Genomic DNA, 19683 nt, shown 5'->3' with positions numbered 1-19683 from the left:
TCAATCCAGGCTGGGGATGAGCAGATGGAGCAGCCCTGGGAGAAGGCCCTGGGGGTGCTGGTGGGGCAGAGGCTGGACCTGCCCCGGCCCAGAAACCCCCCGTGCCCTGGGCTGATCCCCCAGCGTGGGCAGCAGGGCACCATTACAGATTCAGCCCCTCTAGTCCTCAGAATATTATTTGTATTATTACTGAGATCCCCAAGTCCTCTTGGGCTTCCACTGCTGTGTTCACATTTGTCATGTTTCAGAGCCCAGCTCTTTACCCAAAGCACTGTAATTTTTCCTGTGTAATAGGATTCTGTTAACCAACTGTGGACATCTGATGGTGTCATATATCATTTATGGGATACCAGACAGAATGAGCAGCACACCCATAATCACCCTGCTGTTTGTGGCCAGAGGAGGGGGGAGACACGCTGGGATATTCTTTAGACTCCCACTTTCAGCCTTTGGCATGACAACTTACAAATATTCTGTATTAACCTTCCCTGAACTAGATTGAGACACAGATTGCAGAGCGGAACAAGCACTGCAGGAGAAATAACTTCATCTGGTCCCAGTATTGAAACATAGAACAAGCTGGATCCATGGGCTGATTCCAACAGGATGAGGTTCCACAAGGCCAAGTGCCGGGTCCTGCACTTTGGCCACAACAAGCCCCAGCAGCCCCCTGGGCTGGGGACAGAGTGTCTGGAGAGCAGCCAGGCAGAAAGGGAGCTGGGAATGTGGATGGACAGGAAGCTGAACAGGAGCCAGAGTGTGCCCAGGTGGCCAAGAGGGCCAATGGATCCTGGCCTGGATCAGGAACAGTGTGGCAGCAGGAGCAGGGAAGTGATTCTTCCCCTGGACTCAGCGCTGGTGAGGCCACCCCTGGAGTGCTGTGTCCAGCTCTGGGCCCTCAGCTCAGGAAGGCCCTGGAGGGGCTGGAGCAGGTCCAGAGAAGAGCAGCAAGGCTGGGGAAGGGACTGGAGCACAAGTGCTGTGAGGAGAGGCTGAGGGAGCTGGGGGGGCTCAGCCTGGAGAGGAGGAGGCTCAGGGGAGACCTCCTCACTCTCTGCAACTCCCTGACAGGAGGGGGGAGCTAGGTGGGAGTGGGGCTCTTCTCCCAGGAACCAGCAGTAGGACAAGAGGACTGGGTCTTAAGCTGTGCCAGGGGAGGATATCAGGAAGAAATTCTTTACAGAGAGGGTAATCAGGCATTGGAATGGGCTGCCCAGGGAGGGGGTGGATTCTCCATCCCTGGAGGTGTTAAGGGAGACTGGATGTGACATCAGTGCCATGGTCTGGGAAGCACAGCGGGGTTGGATCAAGGGTTGGACCTGATGATCTCAGAGGTATTTTCCAACCCAGCTGATTCTCTGATTTTCTGATTCTATGATTCTGTTATTGGCCTCTGCTGCAACCAAATGGCTCCTTGCATTGTCTGGATGTCTCAGGACTCTATTCTCAGAGGAAGCCAAAGGTAAAGCAGTGAATTAATAGAAGCATTTTGATTGGAAAAGACCTCTAAGACCGTGGAGTTAAACCATTATCCAGCACCACCATGTTCACCACTAAACTCTGCTCCCAAGTGCTCTGTCCACACATCTTTTGAACACTTCCAGGGATGGGGACTCCACCACTGCCCTGGGCAGCCCCTTCCAATGCTTGGCCACCCTTCTAGTGAAGAAATATTTCCTAATATCCAACCTGAACCTACACTACCCAACTCAAGGGTGGTGTAGGTTGCTCCTGTCCCTTGTTCCCTGGGAGCAGAGCCCGATCCCACTGGCTCCACCCTCCTGTCAAGGAGTTGCAGAGAGCAATAATTGTTGCATCCATTCTAATATTGCCAAGGAGGAACAGTATAAATGGCTTTAATTTCTTCTTGCCACCTCAAACGGACTGAAATTTCTCTTTTTTTCCCCAGTTCTCAGATTCCTTTGGTTGCTTCCAAAACTTTTCCCCTTGACCTGAGGCAACAGCAAGTCCCAGTGTGTCTGGGAGGGCTGAATCACTTGCTCTGAGTTGCCACATCCCCTCCCAATACAACTGATTCCCAGTGTTGGGAAAAGCAATATCATGGCAGTTCAAATGGTGTGCCTGTTGTTAGGATTTAGCTTTTGGAAACACTGTGGTAATAGGGCTTAAGAATCAGGACCAACCTCTTCCCAGTGTGTGTTGTTCTTTAGTGAGTAATGTGTTCCTAAACACGTATTATAAGTATTTCTGTATCTTGGGGCCTCTGAGGTACCTGCATATTTTATGCTGTGTCCTCCTCTTAATATTACCAACATTATTTTTGTATTACTTTGTCTCTTTCTTGTTATAATTGCCTTTTCTTCTCCTTCTGGGTTCCAGGACTGGCTTGCTCTTTAGTTTTTCAAGGGGAATGTGGAGTGCAATGAAGCCATTGCCTCAGGTTAAGGATTCCAAGTGATAGAGCAACAAGAATAAATAAAACCAGAGCTCTCATTTTCTAGCAGTGCTGTACTACAAAACTGCCCACGAATGAGGGCTGGAGGAGTGGGCAGGGAGGTGACTGAGAACTGGCTGAACAGCAGATCCCAGGGGGTCCCAATCAGTGGCACAGGGTCTGGTTGCAGCCCTGTCACTGGGGGTGTCCCCAGGGTTCAGTGCTGGGCCCAGAATTGTTCAATACATTCAGCAGTGACTGGGGGAAGGGTCGGTGCCTCCTCAGGGTCGCTGCCCACACAAAGCAGGAGGAGAGGCATTTTAATATTTAATAGGCAATTCTTGCTGTTCTGACTAAGGTGCTTGTTGTAAAGGGTTCACTTCCCACTTCCACAGAATCCCAGGATGGATCAGGCTGGAAGGGACCACAGTGGGGATCTGGTGCCACCTCCCTGCTCCAGCAGGGCCACCCCAGAGCACAGGGCACAGGAGTGTGTCCAGACAGCTCTGGAATATCCCCAGGGAGGAGATTTCACCCCCTCTCTGGTCTCTGTTCAGGGCTGGGTCACTGCCCAGCCAAGAAGTTCTTCCTCCTGTCCAGCTGCAACTTCCTGGGCATCAGTTCCTGCCCGTTCCTCTTGTCTTATTTCCTGTTTGTTTTTTTTTATTTCCATGAACTGGCAGTTAACAGATGGAGAAACTGAAAACTAATGGGAGAGATTAATGGGAAATGAAGGGGAGAGATTGGTGTCTGGGGTCTGTCCAGGGAGTGCAGCCTGGAGCAAAAGGGGAAGGGGCTGGAAACTCATATCCTATGGCATCACTGGAGCAGGACTCAGATGGGATCCTGGGCCCAGGGCAGGTGTTGGGGCTCCAGGTGAGGCTGGTCCAGGCTGTTAAGGGCTACGAATGACCTTAAGGCTCCATGAAATCTTGGAACCTTTGGGGGGTTTTCATTCTGCTTATTTAGTAAGAAAATACCTTGGATTTTTGTTTTTTAAATAAGGTGTTGAATGACAACTTCCTGTGGTTAAAGAACACACCAGAAGAGTTGGGATTTTCAAGTACCAAACCACCCCTTCACTTTCCACAAAAGAGAGTTTCCCACTTACAGTAGAGGAATGTGAAATGTGCCCTTGGAAGCCCCCAAACAGCAGGGAATTATTAAACACCTGGAGGCAGCTCAGGTGGGAAGCCACCAGCTCTGGGAATGTGCACATGGACTGGAGTGGCAGACATTCAAAACCAAAAAATGACAGCAGAAAATTACAGATCCAGATCTGGAGCTGTGGGAAAAGACTGGGGAATTTCCATGTGTGACATGAAGGAAACCTTCTCACTTTCTCCCTTTTGTGGGATTGAACATGAGTGGAAGAGGAGATGGCTTGAAAAATACATTTCTTTTCCTATTTATTAGACTTCTCATAAAAGCCAGCAGACTGCAAAAGGAGCTGGAAAGGCTTAATGTGCATTTATTAGCTCAGACACTGGTTTTTATAGCAGTGGAATACTGGTTTCCACTTTGACTAGAAACCTTGGTATCAGCACAGTCCTAAAGTTGTAGGGAAAACACATGGATGTACTTACAAAGGTTTCCTGTGAGTATTTACACTGCAAAAATTAGAGCATTTAAGAAGCTGACAAACTTGAGAAGTGATTTTTCTTTTTCCAACAGGTCAGAAATAGGAGAATCAAATATTTCCTCAGACTTTTAGGATTTTTTCATGGAATCATGGAGTGGTTGGGGCTGGAAGGGACCTTAGAGATCATCTAGTTTATGGTCATTTCTGCTTAACAATTGAGGAGAGAGGCAAGAGGAAAGGGAAGCTTTGGGGTAAATGGTGTTTTCCCAAATGGGCACCTTTGCACAGGTTGGTAATGGTAAAAATCACCTGAACAGGGGGATTCTCTTAATGGTCTGGATAAATCAACAGGACGTGTGGGTTTGGTGTTCTTTGAGAGGAATTTGTCCCTCTGGAACTGTTCAGCAGATAAAAAATTCTGTTTTGCTGTCGCAGAATTACAAGTATTTTAATAAATAATCAATCCTCGATTAGAATTAGGTCTCAATCTACAAAAAAAAAGTGGCAGGAATTTAAAAATCACACTGATTTTAGAAGCTGCTAAAGAACTCCTCGAAACCTGGATGAGTAGATGTAGAGAAGTATAACCCTGTTTTAGCAAGAAGGGAATCAGTGAGGGTTAACCAGGTTGTTTTTTGGGGGATGTTGGGAAGGAGAGGCTTCATTCCCATTTGGAAGGGCTGCCATCTAGTGCACTGCAGGTGCTGGCAGCAGGTTTAACAGGGTTCCTTTGGATAAAAGGGCATTTGCACTAATTATTGGGCCTGAGATAGCTACAGAGACATACACATAAATATATATATATATACACACATATATATATGTACACACACATATATATCAAATATATTGGAGTATCACCCAGAGTTGCTTCTGTCAGTGTGGAGGCTAAAAACAAACTGCAGCTTTTACTCTTTCATTTGTCTCTTATAAAACAAGATTTCTACCAAACCACTTCTTCAAATTAAAGTTTATTCTTCTTTAGAAAGTCTTCAGGTTTGTGGTAATATTCAAATCAGACGAGTCTGTCACTCGGGTAACATTATTAATAATATTAATTATTACTAACAAATGTGAGTTATTAATTGGAAGGTGTAACCTGGGCTAGTGGAAGGTGTCCCTGCCCATGGCAGGGGGTGGAATGAGATGGACTTTAAGGTCCCTTCTGGCCCAAACCATTCCATGATTCCATGTAACAGCTGCAGGCAGAGATTTGAATCCAAGGTGTGTGTTTCCAGAGCAGGGAATGAGAAGGAAGAGGGAATTACTTCACCCAGGCATTAAATGCTTATATTCTTAACTTAGCATAAAAGGCCTCCCTGTGTCCTCATAAATCAAAAATATCTGAATGTCCCTGAAGTCCACTGAAGCTTCCAAGTCCATTTTATGCTGGAAATGCTGTGCTGGAAGGATTTTTCTTCTGCTCTAGCTGTGGATTGCCCTCCCCATGTGTCCAGGAGCACCTGGTTTAGTATTAGTGCATTACAGCAAGTGACTGGCTTAATGATTTTTAAATTACATATTGATTTCCTCCTTAATACCTTTCCTCCCCCCTGCTTTGTTTCCCCTCTCTGGCATTCCGTGGTGACAGTCTCAGTTCACAACATTTTTGTTCAGCATTTTAATACTCTTTGCAGAGAGGTCAATATTTGTTCTCCTACCAACCTTTTTGCTAAATAACAGCCCTTTAAATCTTGGGAACGAGCTGTTTCCTCTTCAGAGCGTAAGGAAAGTGCTTGGGAAGAGGGATCATTCACCCAGCTGACTAACAAATGAGTTGGCATCAAGAATAAATATGTCTTAGTTTGCTTTTGGAGGTGCTAATGTGGATTCTCAAGACCGGCAGAATTTGAGCATCTCTCTCATCCTGGGCTTGATCCTTGATCTTTGGGCAAGGGAGGGATGTCAGGGTATGTTGAAACAGGGTGTGTGAAACAAAATCGAAGGAGAAGTGGCAGATAAAGAAGCATCTGTGGTGGGGAGACAGCTTTGGGGGTGTCATGCTGTGACTTTCCCTCTGTTTTGTAAATAAATATGTATTAAAAATGCAATAAATCTGCAGTTAGATAAGCAGTGACACAAAGGCTGGTTTATATCTATCTCTTATCTATTTGGTTGCTATTACCTTACTGTCAGAATACACAGCCCAGGTGTTTGAGAGGGAGATATATGGAGAATCCATTACCTAGATTTCCCATTTACATATTTTGGTGCGTGTCTGACAGTTAACAGGAGCCTGGATTGAAGTGAATAGGAGCCTGGATTTAGGTGAATAGCAGCCTGGATTTATGGGGCTGAAGCAGTGAACTGTAAGATGCTGCAGTTTGGCCACGGGAGCACGTGGAGGATTGTGCCTCAGATTTAAAAGGTGATTTCATGACTTCTTGCCACCACTTTGGGGAAGGTTTACTACCCCATTCCTTAACCTGTGCTTAGGGATGGCACTGGAGTTGCATCCATTTCAGTGCCAAGGCAGGTTTAGAGGTGTTTTAAGCAAAAGCCATGAGGTGTGGAGTGAACTTCAGTTATTAACCCGTGCAAATGTCTTTGGTCTCTGGTCATAACAGAAGCCCCAAGTGTTATGTTTTTGCTGTGATGAAAACCTGAAAACTTGTGTCTCTGCATCTGTCCACCATGAAGTCCACTTTGATGGCAAAAATTGGATTGGAGATTTTGGAGAGAGATTATTTCCAAGGGCCCGGAGGGACAGGACAAGGGGGAATGGCTTCAAACTGAAAGAGCAGGTTTAGATGGGATATTGGGAAGGAACTCTTCCCTGTGAGGGTGGGGAGGCCCTGGCACAGGTTGCCCAGAGAAGCTGTGGCTGCCCCTGGATCCCTGGAAGTGTCCAAGGCCAGGTTGGATGGGGCTTGGAGCAACCTGGGCTAGTGGAAGGTGTCCCTGCCCATGGCAGGGGGTGGAATGAGATGATCTTTAAGGACCCTTCCAACCCAAACCATTCCATGATTCTTTGACTACAGGGGCACAGGATTTGGGGTGAAGTGGAGTGGATCTTGACCTCTTGAGCTATTCACAGAACATACCATGTGCTTTCTTTTTGTACTCTAAGAAAATCAGATTTGGGCTGTGTTCCATCCTCAGTGATGGTGCTTTGTGCCCAAAAATCAGTAGTTTCTTTTCATGACCTTTTTGGTACCTTAATGCCCATAATATGTAAAAAGGAATTATACCAGTTGAAGGAGATGATAATATAAGAATTTCTCCTTCTCACCTCTGAAACAAGACTTTATTAGAATAAAGAAAGCATTCCAGCCAAAAAACTCCCATTTCCATGTCATCTGCAAAGCCTTCTGCCTGGAAAAATTCCCTTTGTGCTTCCAGCACTTACTCCTCGTAGACATTTGGGATGAGCACAGGAGCTCCTGGTCTCTCTGAGGAGCACTTACTGCAGCTGCAGAGCAGAGACCTGGGATGATTCTTCTGGGGAGCTTTTATTTTGTTAAAAGTGGAAACATTTAAGCTCAAACTCTGCTATAAAAAGAATTAGTGGCTGCTTTAGGATTCTGGAGAGATGAGCCAGGAAGAAAAGCACGTGAGGCTCTCCTTGGGTAGTTATGACTGAGGCATTTAGTGCCTGTTGGGTCGTCTCAGTTAACATTTATGAGGCACAGTCATGCATAAAGCTTGTCTTAGAGGAAAGATAAGTTAGAGAGGCAGAAGACTTTCTGTGTCCTACTTTATGCTTTGCTTTGTATTCCTTTGTATTTTGTACTAATCTGTGTATCTTGAAAAATAGGTGTGTTAAGCAGGATGACTTCCTCATTTTCTGTAGCAGAGGATGTAGTGTATCATGTAGCAACAGGATTATGCTTCCCAATACCTCAAGTCACCAATTTTCAGGCTCTAAGGCCACATAAAGGTATTGAAAGATAACAAAAGCATCCCAGGGTGAATTTCCCCAGCCCCAGGGAGCAAAAAGCAGAGCGTGACCTCTTGTACTTGGCCCGAGAAAAAGGATGGCTGTGGGTTTGCAGGTGCACAGAGAGGGGTGGATCCAAAATACAGGAATAAATACAGATAAAAGGCTGTATTTCAGAAACTTCACCTGCTCCAGGGAGGTGATTCTAAGTGTGCAAATCATGGGAGCAAGATGCAAAAAACACAAGTTATCATGAGAGTGTTATTGGGTTGTTATCCCCAGTGGAGAATTCATAGAATCCCAGACTGGTTTGGGTTGGAAGGGACCTTAAAGATCATCCCATTCCACCCCCTGCCATGGGCAGAGACACCTTCCACTAGCCCAGGTTGCTCCAAGCCCTGTCCAACCTGGCCTTGGACACTTCTTGCAGTGGGAAGTGTCTGTATGATGTGCCACAGAAACATATTGCTCCAGAGTGGAGTTTCTGGGAGCAGAATGGAACAAAGCTTCTTTCCCAAACACCACATCCCTTTGAAGAGTCGGGAGAAACAAGATTGATTATGTAAACTAGACCTCTGGGTATTAAATTCTCAGATGAAGTAAATTATTTTCTCACAAACAGGTCAAGAAACGAAAATGATAAGATCCAATGCCTGTAATTCCGTGCAGGAATGCTCATGTTTGAATTGGGATGTTTTTCCAAAATGTTTTCATTTGAATGCTCTCCTGGTTGAATTGCCTAGGAGTGGCTTTTTAATGTAATGATCCAGTTGTCTTTGAAAATCTGAAACTCAGAGAAAAGGCTTTTCCAGTGCCTTTTGAAGACTTGGATCACAGACCTTTCACCAATCACAAGGCATGAATTTTTCAGGCATTTATTACATGGATTTCTGACAGCCATTTTTTGACATGTAGCTGTTTATTATATTGTTTTGCCCTCTGATGAGGTCTGGGTGAATGTTTTAAAGGACTGTGTAATATAATTTTTAGCCAGTATCAGCACACTGAATTTGCAGTGTGCAGAGCTGTGACAACAGGTCAGAGCATCGTTGTAGGAACTTTGTGTACCTGGGGTCAGAGATTTTTAATAACCTGTGACGCTGGTTGAGCTCCTAAATGTTGGTGGCTCCTGGGTCAACATGTCACTGAGAGCCACGAGCATCCAACAGTGGCATCTCCTGTGGTGCCAGCCTGGGCATTCCCACATGGCCTGGGGTTTGGGTGAGGGTGCATCTGTCCCACAGAGGTGTGCCCATGGATGTATATACACACATATAGCTGTGCACACATCTATAGGGGGGAAAATACAGTGAAATTGGGTCTTCAGAGCTTCTTGTCATCATGATGCACATCAGTCCGAAGAGCACCAGCCTGGCCTCTCCTGGGGTGTGGATACTCATCTGACATTCTATTTCCTCTTGATTTATTGCATATTAGAGGTAACCAAAACCATCAAACAACAGCAGCTTGTTCCTTTTGGAAAATGAGCAGAGCCCGCTGCTGGAGGAGCAGGTGGGGTGGAATTCTCTGTTCTATTCACTTGTGAGACTGTGTTTTCCTGCAGAATTCCCTTCAGTTGAGCTCTCACAGGAATACTTTTGGTGAATCTTTGGCTCCTTCCCCTTGAGTGCTGGTTTTGTGTGGTGGCAATGACACTGGGAGAGCCTGGGAATGGCAGATTTCCCGAGGAGGGAGTGGGGAGAGTTCGACAAAACCGTTTGTGAACGTGTCTGTAATTTTGTTTGAACTTCAGAACTAAACTCCTGATTGTGTTTTGCAGGATGTGAATGATCACTTCTCAACTGTGTTTTGCAGGATATGAATGATTACTCACCAGTGTTCAGCCAGAAGCTCTACAGGGGGATGGTTGCTCCCGATGCCATCAAGGGCACCGTTATCACCACGGTTTCAGCTGAGGATCAGGATCCCCCGGTAAGCAAAGAGGGCCTGTTAATACCCTGCAGCCAGGAGGGAAAAAACTTCAACTCTCCTTAGTGCCTGTACTTTCATCCACCAAGATGATAGCAGGAGTTTCAGAGTAACTCCCACATTTGCTTTGTGTCAGCCTCTCCTTTGTTGTCCTGGACAGAGGCTGCATTTACAGGGCCGGTTCCTGAAGCTGGAAAATCACTGATACAGCTCCCAGAAAGATTTTTGGAAAGCTTAACAGCGTAGATGAATAAGGGAATAGGCAGGAAGGGAAGCTGTGCCTCTCCTTGGGACAGTTCCACAGCTCAAAGAGGAAACAAAGCACAGCTTTGTAAGGTTGTCGCTGTCTCGATTTCACAGTCACTGAGCATTTCCAGTCTGAGCCACCCAGGGTTGTGTGGAACACACACCTCACCAAGCAGCTCATGCCACGTGCAGGATTTGAACCCGGGGCACTCATTTTGGGGATAAAGTTTGTTTCTGTCACTGGCTTTTGTTGCTGTTCCCTGGTGGAGCTGTGGATTGACAGGACTGGGCACACGTTCCTGACTCGTTGGCTGCTCTGGAGGGGAATGGCAATCCTTGGAATCAGAGGGTGATGAACATCAGTGACCAGATGATCCACTGAGGACAAGAAAAGCCAAAGCTGTTCTGCCAGCCAGGTTTAATTTTTAATTGCTAGTGTTTGGCATATTAAGGAGAATGAGCCTGAGGGAGAATGTGCCATGCACATTAAAAGCTGGTGGCAGTGCTCTGACACAAATCAGCTAAATATGCTCTGTGGTGAGTTCTTTGCCACCCAGGGGCAGAAATGCCAGAGCAGAGTTTCTGGAAGGACAGCCCTGCTACCCCAAACACACAGAGGCAGCAAATTCCCTGCAGGTCATCCCTGTCAGTGGGGGATTCCTCACCTGGGAGGCACTTGAGGTTGTTTAGAACAGCTGAAGATCTGGAATATTGTTTGTTTAAAGTGTAGGAAAGCCAGTAGCATCATCAAGTAGGCAGTTAATAGTGGTTAATTAACAGTAGTTAGCAATTAATGGTGCTACAGGGTATTTAAGGACAGGCATCAGAGGAGAGAGGCAGTAAGGGAGTAGTAAACAAAAAAAATTGGGCAGAGGGGTCCCTTGATGGCCAGTCTTGGACAATTTTGGTGGTGGTGCCTGGCTTTGGAGGGAAAAAAAAGAAAGGTGATGGAGTTTCCTGCTCTTCTTCCTCCACATCTTGTTTTGTTAATCCTAGAATTGTAGAACCACAGGATGGTTTTGGTCAGAAGGGACCTCAAAGCTCATCTGGTTCTACCCCCTGCCATGAGGAGGGACACCTTCCACTATCCCAGGTTGCTCCAAGCCCCGTCCAACCTGGTCAGTCTTGCTAGGAAAAACCTTTCCATGGGTTGTTAAGAGGCCTTTGCTCCACTGGTGGAAGGATTAAACCTTTAGCTCTATTTCCATGTAAAATATCCTCGGTCCAGGGAAGGAGGTTGGCCAGAGTTCCTGACAAACTTGAGGTGTTGGGAGTCTTAAAAGCCTGGAAGTTGCTGTAAAGGTGACAAGCTGCAGCACCTGTGGGGAATTGTGGTGGCTGCCCCTGGATCCCTGGAAGTGTCCAAGGCCAGGTTGGACGGGGCTTGGAGCAACCTGGGCTGGTGGAAGGTGTCCCTGCCCATGGCAGGGGGTGGGACCAGCCTTGGACACTTCCAAGGATGGGGATTTGCTCTTGGCAACTTTATCCAACTGTCCTGTGAGAAAACCCTGCAGAAAAGGATGTTAAGGATCAATAAAACCAGGCAGGAAGATGAATTTTTAGGCCATGGAAATTACAACATAAGTGGGGGTAGAAAGTAAATAGTTGTTCTTTGGGGTTAGGAAGTCGGGTTTAAGTTGGTTTTTTGTGCAGCTTTTATTTAACATTATTTGTTGCTTTACAACGAGAGATTTTGGGTTCTATTTGCCCATTCTGATAGAAGCTCCACTTTATAATCCCTGGATTGAACATGTCTGAATTTTGAAGACCGAGTTCTTGGAGGAAACAAGATATTCTGAAACCTATGAATGTATATTTATAATTCTTAGTCCTGTGCAAACAGCATTTCCAATACAAAGTTACTTCACTTTTTCATTTTAAACCTCTTTCCTCTTCTATATTTCTCTCAGTATCACATGAACACTTGTTGCATTTGTTTGATTTTTATGAAGATTTAAATACGAAGCTGCCCTGAAGCATTTAATGAAAGCAATAGCCATAAAAGTCAGCCAGCTATGGAGGAAAGCTTTTAAAACAGGTTTTCAGAGGGTTTTTTATTTCAAACTAATGGCTGACAGTTTTGTCTCCCATCTTTTTTATTTTAAAAGTAAGAATTATCAGGCATAAACAGCTTTGTTTCTTTTTCTGCCCGAGCCAACCTGTTTAGATGCTTTGTGCTCCTGGAAAATCTCTGTTTATTTGGAGCTGGCTTTGACATTAAATCCTGTCACAAAGTATTTGATATGAATTCACCAGAAATTGGTTTTAAAAACACACAGCCTTTTCTCTGTTCACCAAAGAACCTTCCTCTGAACTTGCCTTAAGGGCTGGAATATTTTTAGTTATCATCAATATTTTGCTTCTGTGGGTTGGGTTTTTTGACCTGTTGGAATCTTATTTGCAGAGCACTAATACATCTATTTTATCAGTTCAGGAAAAGAAATAGTTGTCTATTAAAAAAATAATGGTGGCTTTAAAATACACCTGATTATCAGGGCAGGTCTAATAAGAGCCTCACTAATTTGAGGTATCCAAGCCTGATTTTTTTCACTCGTTATTTTGCAAGCAATGTAATCTATTCCCACATCCACATTAAACTCAGCCCGGGATAAAAATCCAGCCAGATTTTTCCATCATCTGCAATAAAAGCTTTTCAGAACTAATCAGCTCTTCAGAGACTCCCACTGTCTTAGTAAATCCCAGCCTGTCTCCTCATTGTCAAATTAACATGGATGCCGTGAGAATCCAAATGGAAATGCTCAGCACCTGCACGGGATTGCTCTGCAGCCAAGGCAAATGGGAATTTTCCAAGAGCAGAGGAGCGGGTTTGGGGTAAGAAGGATGTGTGAATGTTGTCAGTGGAGGTTGGCTCTTCACTTCAAACAAACAAATAGTAATTTAGGTGAAAGATAAGAGGGTGAAAAACACCTGGGATATAGTTTTCTGTGTGGATTTCCTAAATTATTTAGAAACTTGCTGCATGTGGAGGTGTGGAAGTGTCACAAATGACTATGATGTGCTTTCAGGAAGTCAGAAGGGGTAAGAGCCAGATTTTACTCTTCAATTACTCTTAAATTAATCTTTACTCTTAAATTAATCCAACAATTAATTCTTATTTATTGGAGCTGTAGATGAAAAGTTCTCTTGGTTTTATTTAAAACAACACCCCCATCAAATCTCCCCACAGTAAATTGTTTGCAACTGTTTATCTTCCGTGTCTGAATGTGTATCTGAGGGAACAAATGAGTGTCTGAGGATGAAGATGTGTGATTTTCTTTATTTAATTGATGCCTAAAACCTTGAGCCATCATTAGAATGCAACTGTTGATAATAGGATTGGATTGTTTGAGAAAAACACCCGTGGATTTCTGGTTATTATTAACACTTAAAACAGAAATAGTCTGTGCTAGATTCAAATGTTTCCTGGTAGGTATTTTGTTATGTTTTTATTTTGACCTGTGGATTTCAAAGTGGTCAAAAACTCCTGGCCTGAAGGCATAAGAGACCTCTGATAGTTATTCCTTCAGGTCCTTGGTGAAATGCCAATTAAAACATAGAAACCAGTGCTTTTCACTGAAGGCCAGAGCAAGATTTGCAGGGCTGTCTTGGAGTAAATGTCACTCTAAATTCTTACCAGTTACTTACACTTTCCCCTTCCTTTTCCAGTTTTAATTTGCCTTTTATTTGCAGTGACTGAGAATATAAATTATGTTTCAGAAGATACTTTTCCATTTGTTGTAAGAACTCAAATTTGAAGTGCAATTCTGCTCTTTGAAATCTGGTCAGTTTTGCTTGACCTGTTTTCATGAAATGTGGTAAATCAACAGATTGTCTTTTCAACCCAAACCAGTCTGTGGTTCTGTGATTTTTTTTTCCACTGTGAACTTCTTGCCTTCTTTCCTGGAAGAGCTCCTTTGACCTTCTTTGAGTTTAATTTCCCCAGCACAGCTCTTTTGTGTTGAAGTCAGAAATGGTGAGAGGTGCCAGCAGGTGTGAGATGGGTGACTTTACAGGGGCTTTGTGTGCCTGGGAAGCCACTAAATTGCTGCATTTTTGATGCTGCTGGAATGGTGCTCCTAGATCTAGATCTAGAAAGATGCTAGAAATGCATCCTGTAGGAAAATCATAGAATCCCTGAATGGTTTGGGTTGGTTAATGATCATCCATACCATGGGCAGGGACACCTTCCACTAGCCCAGGTTGCTCCAACCTGGCCTTGGACACTTCCAGGGATCCAGGGGCAGCCACAGCTTCTATGGGCAACCTGGGCCAGGGCCTCCCCACCCTCACAGGGAACAATTCCTTCCCAACATCCAACCTAAATTTCCCCTCTATCAGTTTGAAGCCATTCCCCCTTGTCCTGTCCCTCCAGTTCCCAATGAACAGCCCCTCTCCTGTTTCCCTGTAGCCCCTTCAGACCCTGGAAGGTGCTGTGAGGTCTCCACACAACCTTCTCCTCTCCAGGCTGAACATTCCCAGCTCTCCCAGCCTGTCTCCACAGGGGAGGTGCTCCAGTCCCCTCAGCAACTTGGTGGCCTCCTCTGGACTTGCTCCAACAATTCCATGTCCTTCTGATGCTGGGGACACCAGAACTGTGCACAGTGACCCGGGTGGGGCCTCACCAGGGCAGAGCAGAGGGGGAGAATCACCTCATGAAAATACTGATTTTGAAGTGCTTCTTTCCTTTACTGGCACAAATGTGTGCAGATCTGGTTTCTCTTGGATATTTTCAAGTCTTTACAGGGAGAGATCCCTGGAATCCCCACAGCCTGGACAAAGCCAGTACCTGACTCACTCACTTCACTCTGACTTTTCACACTCTCCAGCATCCCCAGGCAGCACCTATTGCCAACCATCTCTTTTTTTGGGCAGATCCACATCCTTTGGAGCTGAAGAAATCTGAAGCCTTGTCCTAGGGTTGGATAAATCCCTTGGAGACAAGGAGAATTTTCTTCCTGGTGAACATGTAATGCCTTGCTGAAGTGGTGTGGTGATGAGCGATGCCAGATGGTTCTGACTTTGTTCTCAAAGCTCTTAACCCTCCAAATATTTGGACAGGAGAGCACCAGGAGCTGTTTGATGGCTGCTCAGTTTGTTTGCTTTGTTTATCAGAGGTGATTCCCAGGATTAACATAACAAGGGATGTTTGCTTTTCCTATATAGGCCTTTTTTTTGTGTGGTTTATCACTGTAAAAGCTGGAATATTTCTGCCCTGGGCTCCATAGTCTGATTGGTTTTATTTGAAATGTTAATAGAAACAGATGCAGAACACTAATTTTAATGAGCAACCAGCTTCCAGAGCTCCAGAACATCCAATTTAATGGTTTATCCATTCTCTTACCACCTCATGAGGTTTTTCTTCAATGGAGCCCTTTTGTCAAATTGAGAATAATTGTCCTTATTGTCTTACAGGCACCCACTAAATATAAGATGCTGATAGATATTTAATTAGAGATTTCACAGAATTTTCACTGGAGGCAAAAGCATTTGCAGGCAGCCCAGAACTTCATCTTCTAAAAGCTCTTACTGCTGGATTTCATAGGATCTGCTGGAGACTTGGATGTGGGACACATGCTCTAAAGTCCACGAGTTCTTCAAGTCATTTTATCTCAAGGCTTTAGAGGGTCACATTCTTTTTGTGTTCAGCTTGTGAGAGTTTAAGAATTCAGAATTTCCAGCTTTAGTAATTCAGAATTTTAGGCCTTTTTGCTGAGTTCCCTACTAAGGAGTAAAACCCTTCACATTTTAGAGTTGATATGGATGAACTGAGGGTGAATATACAGGAGTGCCCCACTCACAACCCACCAAAGTCATTGCCCTGCTCTCATCTGCCCCATCTTTCATGGGGACTTTGATCATGTTACTAAAGCCTGTACCTTTTGGGTTTAGCATCACTTCCCAATTTTTTTCCTGGAATTAACTTTACAAAATGTGCTTTATTGAACTCTGCTTTATGCGAATCACTCGGATTTGTTTTTGAAGTCTACGGATGGAGGCAATTTATTACTCTGCTCACGAGGTTCACATTTTATCTGTAATAGCCTCAGAAGTTTTTTTACTTCAGTCAGACAGAGGCATTGAGTACAGAGAGACTTGGTAGACAGCTCTGTTTTCATTATGCTGCCATCCCATTATTGGACTTTATTTAGGAAATGACATCCGTGTCACTGACCAGAGGCACATCTGGGATCTTCACCAGTCAACTGCAAATGAAAGTGAAATTCATTTTTCCCTATTTTTTTCTGTGCCAATTCATTCTGATTTTGTATATGTTATCCATTTGAACCCTGGAATCATGGAATGGCCTGGGTTGGAAGGGACATTCATGATCATCCAGTCCCACCCCCTGCCATGGGCAGGGACACCTTCCACTACCCCAGGTTGCTCCAAGCCCCTTCCAGCCTGACCTTGGACACTTCCAGGAATCCAGGGGCAACCACAGCTTCTCTGGGCAACCTGTGCCAGGGCCTCCCCACCCTCACAGGGAACAATTCCTTCCCAGTATCCCATCTATCCCTGCCCTCTGGCAGTGGGAAGCCATTCCCCCTTGTCCTGTCCTTCTACCCCTTGTCCCAAGTCCCTCTCCAGCTCTCCTGGAGCCCCTTTAGGCCCTGGAAGGGGCTCTCAGGTCTCCCTGGAGCCTTCTCTTCTCCGGGTGAACCCCCCCAGCTCTCCCAACCTGGCTCCAGAGCAGAGGGTCTCCATCCTTCCTCTCCTGGAGAGTGGAAGTAGTGATTCCTGGCTTCCTCTTGAGTTGCTTGCAGAAATACACGTGAAAACACACAGAAATTGTTGTGTTTCACTTCTCTCTTTTTTTTTTTCCTCCCTTTATTGGATTACAATTTCTCTGCAACCTCTCTGTGCCTGTTGGGAGTTATCTGGACAGTGCACATGTGCTTCATCCATGACCCCTTTCCCAGGAGCAGCCTCCTCATCAAACCTAAATATTGGGGCCCTGCTCGTCTCTGTCAAGCTGGGACACAAAAGAATGTTGTTTCCCCAGAGCAAATGAAAACTTATGGAATAACAAGCCATGAAAGAAATAATTGAAGTTGGATGAGCTTTTTTTAAAGTATTATGTCTTGAACTCTCAGGGAAACTTTGCTTTGAGAGAATGAACATGGTTCCTACCAAGTACAATCCTTTCTCCGTGGTTTATTTGGGAATAGGATCTGCTCTATTCAAGTTTTGCTGCAGACATAATAATGTATCTAAATTAATTTAGAGCAGAGGCAAAAGATGATTAATATTTCAGATAATTAAAACTTGCTTCTAAAGAGATTTCCCTGGGAAATCTCTCTGGAGATTGTTCTAATTACATCGGTGCCAAAATACCGTAAATACAAAATAAATCCCAGTTTTGTTATTTTTCAACAATGGCAGGGGCAAAGTGTACTTGATAGTCAGAGCAGGAACAATAACCTGATGAGAGTTTTGTTTATTTAATACCAAATTACCCAAGGTGTGCAGGTTTAATGATGATGAGAGCTCTTAGTCTTCCAAGCCAATGTGAGGGCCATTACTCTGAGACCAAATAGACTGGATTTCAGCAGGTAATTTGCTCTTAATTACAACGTTGAAGAAAATGACTGAAGCAGAGAATGCCAGCAGGGAAGTTGATAATGGCCTCTGTTATGCTGTGGTCTTGGGAATTTCTCACATTTCCAAGGATTTGCACTCTTAGCACTCATGGGCCTGTGAAGTTCTTTGAACTGTTAATGTGACCTTCCGTGTGTTACTTTGCTGAACACCCAAACACGTCAGGCAGAGCCAGGTCTGGATGATTAAAGGTGCTGATTCTGCCTGTCATGTGAAAGGGGGGAATTTGGATTTTTTTGCCTGTGGGTGCCCCTGGGGAGTCCAGACCCTGATGTCCCCCAGGCTGTCACTCAGTGTCTCATGAGGAGACCCTTCACCGACAGATTCCCAACCTCAGAGGGTACCTCGACCACCCTTTTGAGGGGGCTCAACAGAGCCAAGACCCCTCAGCGGGCCCTGCCAAGGACTACAAGGACTCCCCTGAGCAGTTCAGGGAATAACCCTCTTTACTGACACAAACTGAGGATTGAAGGTTGTCAGGGAGAGTTTCTAACTGCAAAAACATGTTTTAAAGCAATCTACCAGTACAGAGATTAAGCAAGGACGAGCTCTGATACAAAGATACTCACATGCCATGGGGTGAGCACAAACACAAGCTCTAGTCCTAAAAGCAGCATTTAGAGCATAATTCTCACCCAAGCTGTCCCTGTGGAAGATGGGCTCAGCCCCTTGACTGACCCCAGCAGTTTTGGTGGAGTCTTCTCCCAGTTTCCCCTCTCCCCAACTTACTTTTATACTCTTTTCTTTATGTTTGGGTGGGGTTTGAGTCATAAATACCTTTTATTTGTGATTGGGGTATTTAATGGGAGGGGGGTGGTCGTGGCTTGGTACCTGAGAGGGGGTTTGATGTGGTTGTTGACTCCAGCAGCAGAACACCTTGGTTCCCTTGGCAGACAGGTTATTGTGTGGTCTCAGTACCACAATATTCCCCCATTCTGCTGGAATTTCAATGGAGGAGGCTACAAAGTTTGTTCCTCTCTCCATCTGTTCCTCTGAGCAGATCTTTATCACTGGATTGGGGAGCAGGTTGACCTCAGCCCATCCAGGGAGTTGCAGCTGCTTTTTACCCTGGAATTCTGAATCTCCTCTAGATTTAACCCTATCCATCATTCTCAAAAACCCTGTCTGGGCTGGAGTTCCTTAGAGGGCTCCAAGAGGCAACAGTCAAAGGACTTTAGTTAGATCAGCAAAATGTCAATAGGATTTTGTGAGCTTAAAGCACTTTGGAGCCATTTCTGTTGCTGTTTACAAAAGAAAATGTCCTGGTTCCTTGTAGTTAGTAGCTGACATGGAATATATTCTGGATAACAACAAAGCTGCTTTGTAGCACATTATTGAATACAGATGAAAATCACTAATTCTCCACTAATGAAGCCGTGGGCTCTGATGTTTTGGCTGTTTAAATCCATTGTAAAGGTCAAAACCCAATCTGAGATCCAGACTCTGAGGCATTAAGAACACGAAATCGTGGCAATGATAGGACATGAGTTTTTAAGTGCTTCTGTGAATCTACTCCCAAATATATTTAGCAAATAAGTTAGTTTGAGTCTTGTAAAATGTCCCAAGTGTCTGCATAACCAGGACACACAGATTCTGGGCTGCTGAAAAATCATTCCTCAGACGTTGGTGTGCAAAGAGAATCGGGGGCAAGGCCTGATGTCGTGGGGGGAGTTTCTTCTAAACCAGGATGAAGAGGCACATGAAATGTTCTACAAGTAGCTGGGAAAAGTCTCACCATTGCAAGTCCTTGTTCTCTTTGGGACTTCACAGAAAGGGTTGTCAAGGCCTGGCAAAGGCTGGTCAGGGAAGTAGTGGAGTCCCCATCCCTGGAAGTGCTCAAAAAACATGGAGATATGGCACCTGGGACTGATGGGCTTGGCAGGGCTGGGCTGGTGGTTGGACTCAATGACTTTAAAGGTTTTTTCCAACCTTATAACTCTGAGGTGCCTGGAGGATGACTGCTGGAATGGGATCGTTGGAATATAATGGATACCTTAAGAAACTACATTTTTCTCGATAAATGGGGGTTTTCTTTAGGCAGGTAGTGTTAAA

The 19683-nt window shown here is 44.9% G+C and overlaps 1 protein-coding gene across 16 annotated transcripts in view; it reads left to right on the top strand.

Annotated features, from left to right (window-relative positions):
* Positions 1 to 19683, top strand: part of PCDH15 (protocadherin related 15) — a 526100-nt gene that overhangs the window by 427484 nt on the left and 78933 nt on the right. For all 16 annotated transcript variants that reach the window (XM_027692924.1, XM_027692936.1, XM_027692923.1 and 13 more), the window contains one exon: positions 9673 to 9789. In XM_027692924.1, the coding sequence (XP_027548725.1) occupies positions 9673 to 9789 (117 nt within the window). The remainder of the gene's footprint in view (positions 1 to 9672; positions 9790 to 19683) is intronic.

The sequence above is a fragment of the Neopelma chrysocephalum genome, unplaced genomic scaffold (assembly GCF_003984885.1).
Source record: "Neopelma chrysocephalum unplaced genomic scaffold, ASM398488v2 Primary Assembly neopelma1_89, whole genome shotgun sequence".
Taxonomy (NCBI): Eukaryota; Metazoa; Chordata; class Aves; order Passeriformes; family Pipridae; genus Neopelma; species Neopelma chrysocephalum.
This window is presented reverse-complemented; position numbering and strand designations above follow the sequence as displayed.